Source organism: Ostrea edulis, chromosome 1 (genome assembly GCF_947568905.1).
Source record: "Ostrea edulis chromosome 1, xbOstEdul1.1, whole genome shotgun sequence".
Classification (NCBI taxonomy): domain Eukaryota; kingdom Metazoa; phylum Mollusca; class Bivalvia; order Ostreida; family Ostreidae; genus Ostrea; species Ostrea edulis.
Genome location: NC_079164.1, coordinates 5,153,356 through 5,173,330, shown reverse-complemented (window position 1 = coordinate 5,173,330; position 19,975 = coordinate 5,153,356). Strand labels below are relative to the sequence as shown.

At 38.0% G+C, this 19,975-nt stretch overlaps 2 protein-coding genes and 1 long non-coding RNA gene across 5 annotated transcripts in view; 1 reads left to right on the top strand and 2 right to left on the bottom strand.

The window, feature by feature from the left end:
- Positions 1-19,975, bottom strand: part of LOC125664363 (transient receptor potential cation channel subfamily A member 1-like) — a 220,401-nt gene that overhangs the window by 34,437 nt on the left and 165,989 nt on the right. The gene's annotated exons all lie outside the window — the stretch shown is intronic.
- Positions 1-19,975, bottom strand: part of LOC125664361 (protein mono-ADP-ribosyltransferase PARP12-like) — a 38,864-nt gene that overhangs the window by 4,732 nt on the left and 14,157 nt on the right. For 2 of the 3 annotated variants that reach the window (XM_056151922.1, XM_056151925.1), the window contains exons 2-8: positions 6,847-6,909; positions 5,074-5,292; positions 3,911-4,978; positions 3,604-3,827; positions 3,216-3,446; positions 1,300-1,496; positions 819-1,034 (exon numbers count right to left, since the gene is read on the bottom strand). In XM_056151922.1, the coding sequence (XP_056007897.1) occupies positions 819-1,034; positions 1,300-1,496; positions 3,216-3,446; positions 3,604-3,827; positions 3,911-4,978; positions 5,074-5,292; positions 6,847-6,909 (2,218 nt within the window). Of the gene's footprint in view, positions 1-818; positions 1,035-1,299; positions 1,497-3,215; positions 3,447-3,603; positions 3,828-3,910; positions 4,979-5,073; positions 6,236-6,846; positions 6,910-19,975 lie in introns of those variants that run through there. The other variant, XM_056151918.1, reaches the window with a different exon arrangement.
- LOC130050951 (uncharacterized) overlaps positions 19,565-19,975 on the top strand; it is a 4,707-nt gene continuing 4,296 nt past the window's right edge. Inside the window, exon 1 of the long non-coding RNA XR_008799341.1 lies at positions 19,565-19,975. This exon is cut by the window's right edge and continues 250 nt beyond it. This is a non-coding gene — a long non-coding RNA (uncharacterized LOC130050951).

The window sequence follows — 19,975 nt, the reverse complement described above, 5'->3', positions numbered from 1 at the left end:
TGTTTCAAGAGTCCTGGTTTCTCTGTTGTTGTTTTTTTTCAGGTTCATTCTGTTCAAGTTTGACCATGTAATCAGGTAACCAGTGAAATGCAATTCTATTTTGTTAGATTATCAGCGAATTTGATTTTATTATAGTGTCTCAGTGAATAGACCGTTTACTGTGTGACAGGGACCTCGCGGGTTTTATCTCCTCTCGTGCTTTTGCGCGTCAAGCATAAAACGTAAAATACTCATTCAATTTGGGAATTTGGAAATCTACATGTAAGAATTCAGATTCCTTATGTGAGGTAGTGTTGGATAATATCGGAAAGAATAGGTACACAAACATACCGATTAATTAGCAAAATACTATATTCCCACCGAAACGTGTTTCACGTATACTTATATAACAGTACTTTATATAAGCTTTAAACACACATACTTACGTAAATACACACGCGCACATACATACACTGGACAAAATGATTCGTTGATTGATAGATGATTTTTTCATTCATATTCAGACGTCACCAGCTAGCTGTAGGTGAAGTACCACAAATTTAGACATATCGTAGCCTTGTGTTATGTTCTTTATTGTGCCAACTCCTGCTGCGACAAGGGACCTCCGCTTGTAAGGTCATATTCGAAAGACCCATGATTCTCATTTCTAAATGCCGAGTGTTTGGCGAAATAGCAATCATTACCCATTTTAATGTCTTAAGTTTGACACGGCCATGGTACGAGCGAGACTCGAACTCCCGATTACGAAGCGAACGGTCTAACACTGAGCTACATGTACCGCAACCTTTTTGAACAAAATCAGAAATGAGAAAACTAACTTTTCATACTCATTCCAAAGAGTTTTGTTCTGTACACGATATATGTTCTCTATTCTGAAGAATTTGTAGTTCATCGATGTGAAAAAATCTTTCTCAATCTTCTTAAACTCTTCTGTAATTTGTTCCAGTTCCACTTGTTCGAAATCATGAGCGAGATCCCATAGACACCAACCAGGAGGTACTGGATGAAGAATGGTAACCCTCACAGATTTCAAACTGCAATTAGTAGTACTAAATTCAGATTGAATGTAGCATTTAGTATTCTTATGTACCATGAAGGCGAATATAACGAACAGTGATGCATATCATAACTTGTATAAGCAATACAAAATAGATAGTTGGACAAACACGTGAGATAAAATAGAAATAAATACTCTCACAGTTAGACAAGAAATGAATGGCCCACAATCATGGGTAGCACCTAGTCTAAAGAAGGCAAATAATATGATATTGCTAACATGTGAAATAAAGGAAAACTTACTAATTCTTGGCACGCACATCGGAAAATGAAATAAACAATGGACGTCTACGTATAGCTTGAGCTTCTTGTGTATCTAAGTTGGTTTCCTGCATCTCAGAGAAACTTATTCGATACTTTAATCCATGATTCAGTCTGGTAAATACATACGTCTTCTGTCCTTTCAGATATTTTAACTCCAAAGTGGACTGAAAATCATCCTACAAAGTAACATGTGATTAACAGATTAAAATGTATCATGTCTCAAATATCTTTTTTTATTTCTTCTGTTACTAACAAACACCATCGAACAGCAAGTCATACAGAACACTATCATGGAGATCAGCCATCACATTTGAATTTTATTGATGGCTTATCTCAAATGTCTATATTTCTTCATTTCCTTATCCTCTCTTTTCTTTATTTCTGGTGTATGAAGCTTATTGTTGAAATAACCTTTGCTTGTCAGCACCTGTTTCTGTGAGCCATAGTCAACATTAGTATCCACAGAACGACCAAATCATGGTATGAAACACGTTAGACAGCATTCGACATAACGACATTTTCTATTTGCAAATAAGATCATCATAACGACCTTATGACTCTCCGAAATATTGACTTCAAACGAGTGTTGAAACTTGTATGTTGAATGAAATATCCAAATGTGAAGCAGATATGGAAGACTGTAATATTCTTTATTTCGAGATCACTAAGATACATCGAATCAACGTATGGAATGGAAATCAACATTGTCAATAGGTAAAATATCGTCGATAGATATAAATGTTGAAATAAAGGCACAGCAAGTTATTTCTTTTCAAATAGAATCTTTTGAATGAATTCTGGCTCAAAAGAATATAATGATAGGTCAGCTAGCAAAGGAGTACAATTTGTGCCCATGGGAATTCCAGTAGACTGTTCGACTTCATTATCAAAGAATACGTAGTGTATGCGGAACCCCACTTATTTTTATGTCAACTTTGATATCTTATACTCCTACCTAATTACAAGAATTCTTCTATAATTGATTTTTTTTATGCTATGTCTCGCTAACTGAACTTTTAAAAATCGGCAGAACAGAGCCATGGAAAAAATATTTGTTGAAGAATTTGTCTCATACTTGGTAAAAAGATATCAGTATATGCCATCCTCAATACTAGTGATGAAAGGCGAAGATAACGAACAGAGATCAATCTCATACTCCTTTAACCAATACAAAATAGATAGTTGGGCAAACACGGACCCCTGGACACACCAGAGGTGGGATCGGGTGCCTAGGAGGAGTGAGCATTCCCTGTCCATGCCATGCAGAAATGACATATGGGATGAAATATTGCGTATTTAAGACTGCATGTAACTTTTAATGTTTTGTAGCAATTAGGTTTCGTAAAAACATTTCATTAATGATAAAGGCAGACATGACTAATTATGGCTTGTCAAAATTTGCAATATTTGAACTTTTCCGTTGTGATTGCCTAATCATTTGTATGATTTTTCATTTGAATCTATATACAAAAACATTATTCAATAAAAATGAAAAGCTGTTCAACATAAATGGAAAATATACGATTGAAATGAAAAATTATACAACACAAACAAAATACATAGAATGAAAATGGGAAAAACAATTGAATACAAATAAAGAATTATGAGATGGATCACTGTTTGTTATCTTCATCTTTGCATACGATAAAAATGAAAATTATACATACATGTATACAATACATGGTGGAGATAACGAACAGTGATCGATGATTTTTAATAATACAAATGAAAAAGTATACGAAACACATGAAAAAAAATCACACATTGCAGCGTTTGGCATGTTGTCGCTAATCCTTCATCTTAATTGTATTCTGATTCATGTATCGTATTCTCTCCACCTTTTTATGTAATAAGTTTAGTCCTTATTGGATTGATTTGGCATTATGAAAACATACCCCTTCATATGGAATCCAGACATCCGCTTTGTCTTTATAGTACCACCTCCACTGCGTGTGAAAAGAACCAGAAGAAGCTATTTCCAAACTATCAGCAAATGACTTTGTGGAAAGACGTCTGATGATGTGGCGGTCAGGACCACTAAAAGGCTCGCCGTCAATTTCGATGAAAAGTCCATAATTATCCGGAAAATTAAGTCGAATCTTGTAATCTCTACCATCATGCTTTGTCTGAAATATTAAATGCAAACATGGTGTTGGTTCTATCGACATTTGTAAGTTGTAAAATCGATTCCAATGCAAAAAATCTAACAATCAATTTGAAAGATGAAACAACTGATGATGTAGTAGATATTCTTTAAATAGATGCATAAGCTTGTCAGTTTACCTCGCTTTCGACTGTATCAGATAGTTGGCAATATTGCTTTTCTATTTTTTGGTTTTCATTGCTTGTAAAACAGACCCATTCTCCGTATATCTTTATCTGCCACTCATAGGGGAGTTCCGTATGATACCTGCTACACTTTTCAGGACATGGTCCACTGGATTTGTTCAACGCCAAACAAATTTTTGGTATATCTTTCATTCCCCGACTTTGTGACGTCGACGGGGCTGCAAAAAATAGAGATGTCCCTTTCCTTTAAACGAAAATTACAAAGATAAATATTCGTTTTCACTAACAAAAAATATCTTACGTTTTTTCTTTGGATTATTTTTAGTTGTAACAGCAGCCATGAATTCAGTGTCTTCAACTGGCTTATCCCATCGATTTCGTCTTTCAAGCTTGGTCTTGTATACTTCCTCCGATCTTTCATTTTTGCTTTCTCCTTTATTTTGCTCTATTTCATAATTTTTCACCCTCTCATCAATAGGATTATCACCTCCTTCTGCTAAATAATTTTCTGACGAGCTGAGGGAATCTGAAGCTTTTTCGTGATTATCAACTTCCAATGATGTATCTTCTTCATTTGTGTTTCTCTTTGGTCCACGGTGAATGGAAACCACAGCTTTTAAGCGAGCAAGTTGTTGTCTAGGCCATCGTGACATTCCATAAACAGATAAAACCCATTTGTTGTGAGGATCATCTAAAGTATGACCTTTGCTGCAAGGTGAATTTTGACATTTATCTCGAATATAGTTGTAACAGACATGAAGAAATGGACACTCCTCGGGAGTGTTCGCTTCACAGTGGGATGCTGGGCACACTTGAGGATATCTGCATTTTAATATTGTGCGAATTTCTTTATCCCGAAATCGATTCAGTCCCAGTTTGCATTTAATTTCTTTGTTGTTACCGGAGGTGAATGTATGTCCATATGTACATTTGTCACCACGTTTGCACATACCATTGAGGTTCCACATGCAAACATGAAAATAATTGCAATTTCTCCGTTGACATCTTTTTCTATTTCCAAGGCCTAATTCATGAAGACAAGTTTCTGCATCTCTTAAGAAAGGTGCAATATACGTAGGTTTTCCTTCTTTCTTATACACAGCTAGTATTTTCTTTTTCTTCAATAACCACTCATCAAAGTCCTCAGGTAGAGAATTGTACATCTCTTTAAATCTTTTCAAACTGGTGCATCCACCACATTCTTTTACAAGAAAAGAGAACACATCTTTTTCCAACTGATCTCGAACATCATTAAGATTTGAATCTCTTCTTGATACTTCCTTCAGCTTTTGATCTGCACTCTCCCCCACAAGGGATATTTCACTAGCAATACTCTCATTGTCTGAGTCGGCCTCAGTCGTTTCCAGTCCTATTTTGTAGAAAAAAACACCAATAGAGCAATTGTAAAAGACATACAAACAGGTTAGGCAGCAATATAAAATTCTTAAAACATTTCTACAGTACCTTTAGTACAAACAATATTGAATAGGGCTTTAAGAGCTGCAGTTGCTGCTTCATGTTGAGCTTCTGTCTTTGTCTTGCCATATCCCTCAAATTTCATCCCATCTACCGCAACAGTAAAGCAAATTAATGCTGAAGCTGTCTTTTCTGTGTTGAAGGATGTTGTTGGTCGTAGCTCCAATAAAAATTCCACAGGCTCTCTCTCTGATAAAGTAGCGTTTCCTAGTTTTAAAAGTAAAAAACTAAGTATAATAGGTTGAAATGGCTTAATGCAAAGCTGAAGATGATGAACAGTGACCAATCTCATAACTCCTATAAAGAATACAAAATAGAGAGTTGGACAAACACGGATCCCTGAGTATGGAAAAGGTGGAATCAGGTATCTAAAAGAGTAAGCATCCCTGTGGACCGGTCACATCCGCCCTGAGCCCTCGCAGCACAGTTAAGGTTCCAGTAAGGGGGCGTGGTCTAATCTATACAGCAATATGTATTATGACACCACACAAAAATAACAACGAATCACAACCCTTCTAAAAATACCATGTAATCTGACACCTTGAGAGAAAATTTATCGCGATGCTCTTGTCATCATGATAGTCTGACGCATTTCATTTGCAGTAAGTGGCGGATCAATTGCATTTTTTTAATGAAAATATATATTTCAATTAAATGAAACAAAAAAGTTTGTAGATATTTAAAAGACTGTTAATTTGAGAAGAATGCCTACCTTATAAATTCACTAATTTTTTTTATTTTCCCTTAGGAAAGCATTGATGCTTTATTTATAGATAAGGGGGCAGACGGGTGGGTCTTAAACGTCGATTTATTACAAGGACATAATTATCTTCAATTCATCATAATGGGTATCTAACGTGAACCAAAGAAATACCTAGCTATCTGAAAACTGCTGTGGACATAATGAAATCTTAGAAATAAATTATTTATTTTAAATTAAAAATGCGGGTGACTGATAAAAAATTCAACACGCAATGCAATATGATTTTAACGATTATAAATCGAAATCTGTAGAACTCCACAACATTTTTTCATGTATGAAGATGATAATGGAATATTGCTACTCTGTACATAGATAAGGGAAGTTGATGACAGAGAAGCTGATTTCATTCCGTTTGTCATAATGTTGAGCTGTTCGTTAAAACACCCAAGTATGAAGCAAGTATGAGACAGTATATTTCTATGTCCAGTTGTTTGACTCTTGACTTTTCACTATGTGATCTGATAATTAATAGGGGTTATCTACTCCTAAAGATGTACCAGTGTACCAAGTTTGATGTCTGTCAAGCAAAGGATTTTCAAGATATAGAGCGGACAGTCTCTTCTTATGTCAAGTTTGACCATTGACCTTTACGTTTAGATCCCCTAATTCACTAATACTCACTGCGAGGTCCATTGTCATCGACACGTCCAGATCCTCTAATTTACTGATACTCACTGCAAGATCCATTGTCATCGGCACGTCCAGATCCTCTAATTTACTGATACTCACTGCAAGATCCATTGTCATCGGCACGTCCAGATCCCCCAATTTACTGATACTCACTGCGAGGTCCATTGTCATCGACACGTCCAGATCCCCAATTTACTGATACTCACTGCGAGGTCCATTGTCATCGGCACGTCCAGATCCCCTAATTTACTGATACTCACTGCGAGGTCCATTGTCATCGGCACGTCCAGATCCTCTAATTTACTGATACTCACTGCGAGGTCCATTGTCATCGGCACGTCCAGATCCTCTAATTTACTGATACTCACTGCGAGGTCCATTGTCATCGGAACTTCCAGATCCTCGTCCTCCTCTAACTTTACTTCTCTGTTCTGAGTAAATAAAAACAAAGATTTCCAATTCCTACTGGCTCCAACAGTTCAAAATCATAAATCAAACAAGCATTCTGAGAGCATTGCATGGCAAGAATTATTGGACCGCAGCAATATTCAAAGTTTAATATACAGTGTATAATATTCAGGAGTCCAATGTTTGCCCAACTCTCTATTTTGTATTGCTTTTAGGAGTTTTGATATTCTTTACCTTTCATGCTAGAAGTTTTCTTGAGTGTAGTTCACTTATCTACAGAAATAAGATTAATTGATTGTATATTGTTTAACGTCCCGCTCGAAAAAAAAATTCACTGATATGGCGACGTCACCGTTGCCGGTGAAGGGCTGCAAAGGTAGACCTACACTGGTCGCTTACGGTCTTTGAGCAGGGAGGAATCTTTACCGTGCCACACCTGCTCTGACACGGGACCTCGGTTTTTGCTGTTTCATCCAAGGGACCGCCCATTTAGTCGCCTCTTACGACAAATAAAGGGGTACTGAGGCTCTATTCTAACTCGGATCCTCACGGAACAAGAAATAACAAACTTGGATGTAAACTTTAAAGGGACTGATTCACGATTTCGCCCAAAATTTTGTTTGTCACTTTTAATGATCAAAATCTATTGTCTAATGTATTTAAAAGATTTCACATAAAAATCATGGTTATACATCATTACAGAAGCTCATTTTAGAGAGTCTATTATTTGTTTTGTAAACAAAGATTGCGGTATATTATGTTTACGAAATTTTCAAAAGAAATGGATATCGATCTAAGTTTATTATATCTTTCTCATGTTTACATAACACAGATTTAAGGCTAAAATATTGCTTTTATTCTTGTGTTCAGAAGTTCAAAATTTTGACTGTCATCATTTAATCAGTTATATTTTTAATGTTTGACATCAAATATGAAAAATATTTTTTTCAAAAATCGTAAACCAGTCCCTTTAAGTTGTTGAGAATGTGACTCCACTGGTTCTTATCAACTTTTTGGAGGTGAACTAAAATGTACCAATATTACATGAATTCACGCTTCCACGCCCCGCCCACCGATGACAACGAAAGTCACATGTTTCCAGACTTCGTCAACAACATGGCGGGCGATTTAGATCTTATACTTGATACATTTTCAATTGTCTTATTTACTCGTGAATTTTCACAGAAAAATCTGTCAAAAAGCAGGGAATAATCTCATACTTGAAAGGCGAGTGTAGAACCCCTAAGGAGTATAAAAATATTTTCCTACACAGCACTTTTAATGTCATTTAAAATCACGTGATGTAAATATGCATTTAAAAGTCTCAGAAACAGCATGAAAAAACCTTTGAAGTCCGGATGATCTTCAAAGCTAGGTTGAGAGCAAATTGGTGAATTCGAATTGTTCAAAATTGTCAGTATAAAGGATTTTCATTATTTTATCAATACATATTTTAAAAAAAAACTATTTGATAATTAAAAGAGAAAAAAAAAATTTGGGGGAAATCGGGAATCAGTCCAGTTAAAGCTTTTAAAAGACTATGTCACCCGTTCTGTTTTCGCTAAACCTTCAACTCTTTATAGCATTACGTCACGATACTCATGTCACGTCACGAGATGGTGTTTAAATGTTTTGTGAAATTACTTGCATCAATCGATTTCATTATCTATCATCCTTGGTCAGTAGTTAAAGCATCGGGCTGGTGAACTGCAGATCCCGAATTCAAATCCTACAAAGTCTTTATTTCATATCTGATGGAATGAAGTTTGGAAATGTTGTTTGTTGTTGTTTTTTTTAATTCAAAAATTGCATAATTTTGCCTTTTTCGACATACATACTTATGATATATCATCATATCTTTCATGATTAAATCATTTCATACTGATTTGAGACACTATTTCAAGGTATAGTGAGCCTTATGGAATCAGGCTACTGTTTACAATATAGCAGTTTTTCTGTTTGTCATTCATGTAGTGCATTACGTTTTAATTGATCATTGTGTTTGACGGGAAGAAACGACGTGCATTCACAATTTTATTCTTAAATTGTCGCACTGGACAAAACCTAACATTATAAACACATTCGCAATACCGAGTTTCAAATTTTGAAATTATAAACGACCGTTCACTTTGTCTTTGGTCAACTATTCGGCATGACGGATTACAATTGCATTCGTAAAATCATTATTTAATTCTCAAGAGAGAGAGAGAGAGAGAGAGAGAGAGAGAGAGAGAGAGAGAGAGAGAGAGAGAGAGAAAGAGAGAGAATTTATATTACATAAAAACATTTAATTTTGAGATCCAAGTGACTTCCTAATAATTCAGTTTTATCGATATCAATAACTCTGGCAGAAGTAATACGTGCAATGCAATCATTCATAAATTGTTTTTAAATTCAATTGAATTAAATATATCTTACATTCAGTACATGTGAACAACTATTCAAACACGCATTAAAAAGTCCTACCTCAATGCAATGTCATTGCGCGGGGTTTCATCTAGTGTTTGTTATTTGGGGGTTATTTCTTTTTAGGATTGTAAATATGTTCAACATATACACATATATTTAGCCTAGTAACGAGGAATTAAATGGATGTGTTTTTCTAGCCATGAAATCCACATTGTCTTTAGTTTTAAGAAACCCTAAAAAATTCCAGGAACACCTCAAGTATATCGGTCAACAAAATATGGCGCTAAAATAAGTGCCGCGAAAGGGGTTTGGTTTGAACATAATTATTCTATTACAGCAGGTTTGAACACAAGTTCTTACAACTTACGAGGTTCTCACCTTAGAGGCGGTTTAGTAGTTAAGTTCTTCGTTACTACCTTGAAAATACGGATGTATATTTAATTGCTGAGATAAAATTTAGAAATTCATTTCGAAATGGAGGATTGTCTCTCTAATGCATAGCTCTTATCCTTGAATGAAATTGGCTCCTATTTTTGGCACTCTAGCATTCGTTTTAGCTGTTACAAGTTTATTGTTATTTCGAATTTCCAAAATTTCGGCTTGAGCATCACTGAAGCGGCATCATTTGTCGAAATGCGCATCTGGTGCATCAAAATTGGCGCCGTATAAATTATATATATATATATATATATATATATATATATATATATATATATATATATATCACACTATAATCCAACAACACCCAACATCCAAAGTGTCGGATATAATAGTAGATACGAGGTCAAATAAAAAAGATATAAAAAGCACCAATAATGACCAACGACACGAACAACAAAATTGTCAAAATTTCAGATCAACCTGTCCTTTCCTCAGGACGATAAAATTCTTACATAGAAAAGGAAACTAAAACTGTAACTAAGCTACAAAAGCTGATAAGTTTTAGTTTCAGTTTCCTTTTCTATTTAGGTTTCTTTTCTATGTAAATATTTTATCGTCCTGAGGAAAGGAAAGGTTGTCCCGAAAATTTGACAATTCACTGTTGTTCGTGTTGTTGGTCATTTTAGTGCTTATATATATATATAAGCCCCCGCTTATTTACGCCCAAACGCCGCTGAGCTTCCTAATCAATTTTATTACCCAAACGATTGGCGATTTGACATGTTTGGTGGTGGTGGTGGGGGGGGGGGGGGGGGGGGTTAGAGCAGACTCCATATTGAAAAGTTAGAATTCAGCAACATCCGCTAGTGTCGCTGCATTACCTACATGTACCTTATGCAAGGTGAAGATAACGAACAGTGATCAATCTCATAACTCCTACAAGTAATACAAATTAGATAGTTGGGCAAACACGGACCCCTGGACACACCAGAGGTGGGATCAGGTGCCTAGGAGGAGTAAGCATCCCCTGTTGACCGGTAACACCCGCCGTGAGCCCCATATCCTGATCAGGTAAACGGAGTTATCCGCAGTCAAAATCAGTGTGCCAAGAACGGCTTAACAATCGGTATGAAACACGTCAGACAGCATTTGACCCAATGCGAGGTTGTATTGACGAACTAGATCGTTATAACGACCATAGAATTTGCGAAATGCTGACTTCAATCGAGACTGTTGAAATCCCTGTACCATCAACTTGTTTGTCAGTAGCTTACCTCGATTTAAAAACTGACTATACCCAGAACAAGCTCTTCCATATCGAATCAGTTGAGATATATAAACACCATATGCAGGTGATAATGGAATATTGCTACATAAATGTGGGAAGTTGACGACTGAGAAGCTGAAATCATCCCGTTTGTCATACAGTTGAGTTGTTAGTTTGCCGTTAATGTCTACTTTCAATAAAATATCCAAGTATGAAGCAGAAGTGCACGACTCTGTGATGTCCTTTATTTCGAGCTCACAGGGATATATTAAATCAACATATGAATGAAAGCTATACAACTTTATTTCGCGGATCTACCATCCAAAACGCTAGCATTCGGTTATTACATGAATATTCTACCAGCTATTGCCGTGTAAAAACTGCAATATTTACAAATGAAGCATCACTTTGAGTTCAGTCGCATCCTTGTCATTCGATTTCTTTGCGCATGAAGTTAGCACACAAATACACAAAATTCAAATCTGCGTCATGGTTATGATTAACTTGAAGAATGCTCATCCGATAACTGAATCATATCTTGATTAGAAGTAAAGTTGTAGAAGGTAGGCAAAGCAACGACACTAGCTGGTGTCGCAGAATCCCCACTTTTCATTATGGAGTCTGCTCTGACCCCCCCCCCCCCTTCCCTTGTACATGTCACAATAAAAAAGTGTGAGTAAGGGTTGGAGTAATTGAAACGAATTTGGCATTATCTCTGTGTGATAAATGTATTCCTTTATTCGAGGTAAAGTTGTGAATTCGGAAGTGGATTGAAAGTTACCGATACACTGACCAAACAAATAGCTAGATTTTAGCCAATGATAATGCTCAGTCACTATCCAATCAGCTCGAAGCTATAGGGTATAACAACATATATCAATATCTAGACAATATCAACAAGACTATTTTTCAAGCAGCTGGACACTCCATACCCAGAACTTCAGGTAAAACAGTCACCAGGCCAATTAACCCTGCTTGGACAGACAACTGCACTCAAGCCAGGAAAGCTAGCAGGAAAGCCTTTAAGGATTAAGGAATTCCAGCAGGGACACATCTCCAAGGCAGAATACAACAGAGCATGTAAACAAACAAAACATGTCATCTTCCAAGAACAGCAAACTCACTGGCAAAACATTATTTCAACACTACACTGGCGTACAAACACAACAACAGTCTGGAGAAAGGTCAAAGCAAGTTTAGGCAAAACACTAGGACAACTCTTCCAAGAATACAAAATGCATACAGCTCACAAGACAAGGCAAATTTAATTGCTAAAACATTTCAACAAGCTAGTTACAATAGCAACCTTGATCTAGCATATGCACTAATCAGGGACCGATTCAAACACAAACTCCACGTCAAAGACACAGGTCCCAACACTGGAACACTCAATCTACCATTTACATTGCACGAACTCAGGCAAACTCTCACACATGACAAAAACACTGCACCAGGAGGGGACAAAATTACATACTTCGTGCTAAAACACCTCCCTCCAAATTTCACGAACATTATACTTCATTTCTACAATCAACTATTTAAAAAGAAAAACAATTTCTAACATGCTGGAGAAATGCCATAGTCATTCCAATACCTAAACTAGGCAAGAATCACCATGTTCCTGATAAACAAGGCAAACTCGACCCTGCACAGAATGGATTCCGCCCAGGTCGCATTACAATAGACAATCTTGTCCAGCTGGAAACCAAAGTACTAAGAGGAATGGCAAACAGTCAATACACAGGAGCGGTCTTCATCGACATCTCTAAAGCCTTCGATCTGGTCTGGTATGATGGACTTATATATAATCTTCGTCATCAGTTCCACATCACTGGCAACACACTCTGCTTCATCAGGTCATTCCTCAAAGACAGGAAAATACAGGTCACAGTAAACCAGCCCAATTCGGATCCGCACACCTTGGACAATGGTACACCACAGGTTCTGTTATCAGTCCCACACTTTTCAATCTCATGATCAACGACTTATCATCCACAATACAACGCCATAAACAACGATACCAAGTGACTGATCTCTTCCAGTTTGCAGATGACTCGCAAATTCACCACACAAGTCGCTCTATTAAAATCATCAACATTAGGTTTCAAAGCACTCTAGACTCAATTTCAAACTGGTCCATCCAGTGGGGTTTCAAGCTATCGCAACCTAAAAATGTCGCAGTCTTATTTGGCAAAACTAACCCAAGGCACACTAACTACAAATCCCAGCTAAAACTCTACCTAAGAAATCAACCCATCAAGGTACAATCAAAAGTAACCTTTCTGGAAGTCATCTTCGACGAACATATGACATTCAAAGCTCACGTCGAAAAACTCAAAATTAAATGCTGCAAAATGCTGAATATTATGCATTGTGTTTCAGGCACAAAATTCGGTGCTGACAAACAAACTCTTCTAATGCTATACAAATCTACACTTGACTACGGATGCCAGGCTTACAACTCAGGTTGCAAGACATATCTTCAAAGTCTGGACAGGATCCAAGAGTTGGCACTCCGAATTGCACTTAGAAATCACCACAAAACAGACAAAAGCACAGTCCTACTGGAATCGGGAGAACTACCACTTAACCTACGCAGACTACAACTTTCTCTAAGGTACTGGGTTAGTTAGGGTCTCCTCTGACAAAACAAATCCTACAAATACATTATTGCAAGCACCACATACATACGCATACACTGACATCAAATCCAACGAAAGGTTGGGGAGGATAAGAGAAATGGACGATTTGGTTACCAAATATGGAAGTATGCAAACACTTATGGGCTACCTGAGTCACCAACCAAACAATTGCTACCAATGGTTCCATGGACTTTTCCTCCTCCTACAGTTTGCACCAATATCGGCAGTGCAATCACCAAAAAGCACAGTAACCCATTACAAATCAAAGCAATTGCACTGCAACACATAGACATACACTACCAAGGCTTCCAAAATATCTACACTGGTGGAAGTAAAGATCCCACCACAGGCAAAACGGGTGCAGCCATCTATGACCCCAGCGGTCCCATAGAGGAGGGGTATAGATACACGGACAACATATCTGTTTACTCGACGGAGATAATCGCTCTAATTGCTGCACTCAAATACATTCACAATAAGGGATATCGGAGAACGGTAATTCTCAGTGACTCCCTTAGTGCACTACAAACACTACAAACATTTCAAACTCCATCCTCACCCTCTTGCATCACTCCACACAATATAACCAACACATCCACTTCCAGTGGATACCTTCACATGTCGGCATTCAAGGAAACGAGACTGTCGACAACACTGCAAAACAATCACTAGGTCATAACATGGTTAGATATGACATATTGGTAGGGGTCAGAGAAATTTACAGCTACATACATCGCACTATAACTGGCATCTACAAACAACAACTAACTCAAACACCAAACTCATATCTAAAATCTAATCCAACCCATCCTCAAAACCTCTCAAATATCACTCTAACATAGTTTACAGTTTTTAAATCGAGGTAAGCTACTGACAAACAAGTTGATGGTACAGGGGTTTCAACAGTCTCGATTGAAGTCAGCACTTCGCAAATTCTATGGTCGTTATAACGATCTAGTTCGTCAATACAACCTCACATTGGGTCAAATGCTGTCTGACGTGTCTCATACCGATTGTTAAGCCGTTCTTGGCACATACTGATTTTGACTGCGGATAACTCCGTTTACCTGATCAAGATATGGGGCTCACGGCGGGTGTGACCGGTCGACAGGGGATGCTTACTCCTCCTAGGCACCTGATCCCACCTCTGGTGTGTCCAGGGGTCCGTGTTTGCCCAACTACCTATTCTGTATTACTTATAGGAATTATGAGATTGATCACTGTTCGTTATCTTCACCTTGTATACACTATGACAAAATCATCACACGCTTGAGGGTAGGAACAACCAATCTATTGGGCGATTTAGGTCAGTACACCAGACACACAAACAACAAATGTACACACTGCCAGAAACAATCGCCCATTACCTTTTACACTGTCCACTTCACAACCACTATAGAACAAGCCTCATACAAACACTACATGCAGCAGGAGTCACTACCTTTGACCTTTACACCCTACTAACCATATCCGCCTGCAACATTAGCACCATCGTACCAGCAATATTAAACTTTATCACATCCACAGGATATACTAACTACATCTAAGTGTGACTAATTGCTCTTGGCTCGAACTCCGTATCTTATTGTAGAGATGCCCCAGTTGGGGTAGGATTCGATCATTTGCTTTTGGCTACATCTTCTCTCATCCTCTTTCATCGTAGCGGTTTGTGTGGCGTTGGCACTATGTCAGGTTAGAATTTGTCTGCTGGCAGTGGCCCGGGGCTTAACCTTGTGGTGGTGCCAATTGCCTCATGGATACGCTGCATCACATCCATCCATACTCAATATCTAAGTTCTACTAATTGCTTTTGGCTCGAACTCCTTATCTTATTGTAGAGATGCCCCAGTTGGGGTAGGATTCGACCACTTGCCTTTGGTGGCATCTTCTCTCATTCTCATTATTCTCTATCATCGTAGCGGTTTATGTGGCGTTGGTACTATGTCAGGTCAGAAGTTGTCTGCTGGCAGTGGTCCGGGGCTTAACCCTGGGCCGGTGTCAAATGTCTCATTAACGCTTTACTTACACCCTCAACTGTCTGACACTCCTGAAGCAACACCTCTGGTAACGGAAGTGGCTGACAGTTATACATTTTAACCTTTAAGGGCTACTGCAGGTATCAGTCACTTCTGCTAACTGTAGTTTCCCGGCAATAACACATGCCCACCGCCATTAAGATTTATTCACCAAAACACCCAGACATACCATAAACACATCACTTACCTTGGCAGTTTATGCTTATACTTTTACCCAAATAACATACCCTTCTCAACTAATTCCTTTTATATAATGTAAAAAAAAAAAAAAACAAAAAAAAAAAACCCCCCAAAAAAAAACAACAACAAAAAAACAACAAAAAACCCACAAATAAATAAAAATATAAACAGTAATACTAACATGCATGTTTTGCCTTAAAATAACACAAATTACAGCCAATAATCAAACACAAAACCCCTAAGTCCTTAATATTAAATTTCCCATTTAGGCCTATTAAGCTATTTTAATATATCCAGGCATATCCTGGATAAAATATAGGATTCAGAATCCTATTCCCTGTATTATCAATAAGCGTATGCTCCATAATAGGGTATAAAGCTCTCTGTATTATAGTTTAAATTAGACACACATACACTTAAATTTATCAAGTAAATCCTTATACAATAACGCATCGATGCAAGAGGCCAACTATCTATTAAAGACAGTGGTCTAACGCGTCTTCTATGGCTTTCTCATAAAGTAATGGACGTGCGAGCCTTGTCAACTCCACGTTAAACACTTTCGGCCATAAATACATTTGCATACACACAACTATCCTTCTGCTTTCAGCCAGTAACTAAGGAAATTTAGGCGACTATCTAAATTATTTAGACAAATTCAAGCACAGAGCTGGTGGGTTTCTGCACTGGATCCGATGGGATGCTCCCTCCGTTCCTCCTTTGCCGCCTCCTAAACACAGTCTTCAAGAAGACCGTCTCCCCGATTTTACTGAGGGAGATCCGAAGGTCGATCGACCACAGATGAAGAATAGCAAGCTACCTTCAAGAAGCCCATCACCCGACTATACTGTGGGAATCCTAGGGCGATGGACTCTGGGAAGAGGATATGGACCCATCCACTACCTTCTGGAGGACCTAACCATCCCTGGATCTTCAAGAAGACCCGTCCCTGTTTCCAGGGGATCCGAAGGTCGACCACCATCGTCGCCTCGCCGCAACAAACCTAGTGTAGCAGGGCCCCTACTGGGCAGTCTGCACCTTAAATCTTCACAATCAGCATCAGTTTACACACACATCTCTGGACCAAGAAGAACACCGATTAAAAGAGAAAGCTTAACAACGGTAAGGTATAGACGTGGCTGAATAAGTCTTTCCTAAACAAAGTCAGTATTAAATACTTTACATAGGAATGATACATTACTCACCTTTACCATTACTTCCGCTACATTTATCTCATTAATACAGAGTCAAATTGAGCAAAGACAAACATTGAGCAATATTGAGTAATTGAAGTGAGTAATTTTGAGTTGATCAAACTTTTCTATAATTGTGCGTGATTTCATTGTTCTTTGTAAAATAGCTAATCATTTGAACTGATCATTGTCTCAAATAATTTTACTGCCAACCACTGTTCAGTATCTCGGAATAAAGCCTAGGGGACTCTCATCGCTAATGGCAGGGTCTATAAGCCCGTGAACTGATACAATCGGAAGTTCCGTGAACTCAAACACACAAAAATTGCATACGTCATACAATTTACTTTCGTTTTTACTAAAGGTCTAGTATTAACTCGTACCCGAGATGCACATTAAAAATCTTTTGTAAGTGGAGGTACAGAATCAACACTAATAAGGATTTGATTGAGTTCACTGGGTTCTAATTAGGATGTGATTGAGTTCATGGGCTTCTAATTAGGATATGGTCCACTTCACGGGTCTGTCTCTAACACTAAATAGGATGTGATTGAGTTCACGGGCCTGACGCTAACACTAATTAGGATATGATCCAGTTCACGGGCCTGATTCTAACATTAATTAGGATGTGATTGAGTTCACGGGCCTGATTCTAACACTAATCAGGATATGATGCAGTTTACGGGCCTGATTCTAACACTAATTAAAATGTGATCCAGTTCACGGGCCTGAGTCTAATACTAATTAGCATGTGATTGAGTTCACGGGCCTGATTCTAACACTAATTAGCATGTGATTGAGTTCACGGGCCTGATTCTAATACTAACTAGCATGTGATTGAGTTCACGGGCCTGCTTCTAACACTAATTAGGATATGATCCAGTTCACGGGCCTGATTCTAACATTAATTAAAATATGATCCAGTTCACGGTCCCGATTCTAACACTAATTAGCATGTGATTGAGTTCACGGGCCTGCTTCTAACACTAATTAGGATATGATCCAGTTCACGGTCCTGATTCTAACACTAATCAAAATGTGATTGAGTTCACGGGCCTGATTCTAACACTAACTAGCATGTGGTTGACTTCACGGGCCTCATTCTAACACTAATTAAATGTGATTGAGTTCACGGGCCTAATTCTAACACTAAGTAAAATGTGATTGAGTTCACGGGCCTGATTCTAAAACTAATCAGGATATGATCCAGTTCACGGGCTTGATTCTAACACTAATTAAAATGTGATCCAGTTCACGGGCCTGATTCTAACACTAACTAGCATGTGATTGAGTTCACGGGCCTGATTCTAACACTAATTAGCATGTGATTGAGTTCACGGGCCTGCTTCTAACACTAATTAGGATATGATCCAGTTCACGGGCCTGATTCTAACATTAATTAAAATGTGATCCAGTTCACGGTCCCGATTCTAACACTAATTAGCATGTGATTGAGTTCACGGGCCTGCTTCTAACACTAATTAGGATATGATCCAGTTCACGGTCCTGATTCTAACATTAATTAAAATGTGATCCAGTTCACGGTCCCGATTCTAACACTAATTAGCATGTGATTGAGTTCACGGGCCTGCTTCTAACACTAATTAGGATATGATCCAGTTCACGGTCCTGATTCTAACACTAATCAAAATGTGATTGAGTTCACGGGCCTGATTCTAACACTAATTAAATGTGATTGAGTTCACGGGCCTAATTCTAACACTAAGTAAAATGTGATTGAGTTCACGGGCCTGATTCTAAAACTAATCAAAATGTGATCCAGTTCACGGGCTTGATTCTAACACTAATTAAAATGTGATCCAGTTCACGGGCCTGATTCTAACACTAACTAGCATGTGATTGAGTTCACGGGCCTGATTCTAACACTAATTAGCATGTGATTGAGTTCACGGGCCTGCTTCTAACACTAATTAGGATATGATCCAGTTCACGGTCCTGATTCTAACATTAATTAAAATGTGATCCAGTTCACGGTCCCGATTCTAACACTAATTAGCATGTGATTGAGTTCACGGGCCTGCTTCTAACACTAATTAGGATATGATCCAGTTCACGGTCCTGATTCTAACACTAATCAAAATGTGATCCAGTTCACGGGCCTGATTCTAACACTAATCAGGATATGATCCAGTTCACGGGCCTGATTCTAACACTAACTAGCATGTGGTTGACTTCACGGGCCTCATTCTAACACTAATTAAATGTGATTGAGTTCACGGGCCTAATTCTAACACTAAGTAAAATGTGATTGAGTTCACGGGCCTGATTCTAAAACTAATGAGGATATGACCCAGTTCACGGGCTTGATTCAAACACTAATTAAAATGTGATCCAGTTCACGGGCCTGATTCTAACACTAATCAAAATGTGATCCAGTTCACGGGCCTGATTCTAACACAAATTAGGATATGATCCAGTTCACGGGCCTGATTCTAACACTAATTAGGATATGATCCAGTTCACGGGCCTGATTCTAACACTAATTGAAATGTGATTGAGTTCACGGGCCTGATTCTAACACTAGTTAGCATGTGATTGAGTTCACGGGCCTGATTCTAACACTAATTAGCATGTGATTGAGTTCACTGGCCTGATTCTAACACTAATTAGGATATGATTCAGTTCACGGGCCTGATTCTAACACTAATTAGGATATGCTCCAGTTCAGGGGGCTGACTCTAACACTAATTAGGATGTGATTAAGATCACAGGCCTCTAATTAGAATTATAGCATTATTATTTATTTCCACAAATCACATTTTCATACAACTCTTTATAGTGAAATGTTACACACATCTATTTTGATTTAAATCGTATCATTGATTATTCATCTATAACTTAGACTTTTGAAATAGTTTATTATACCCCCCGCAACAAGTTGTGGGGGGGGGGGTATACTGGAATCGGGTTGTCCGTCTGTCTGTCCGTCCGTCTGTAGACGCAATGGTTTCCGGGCTCTA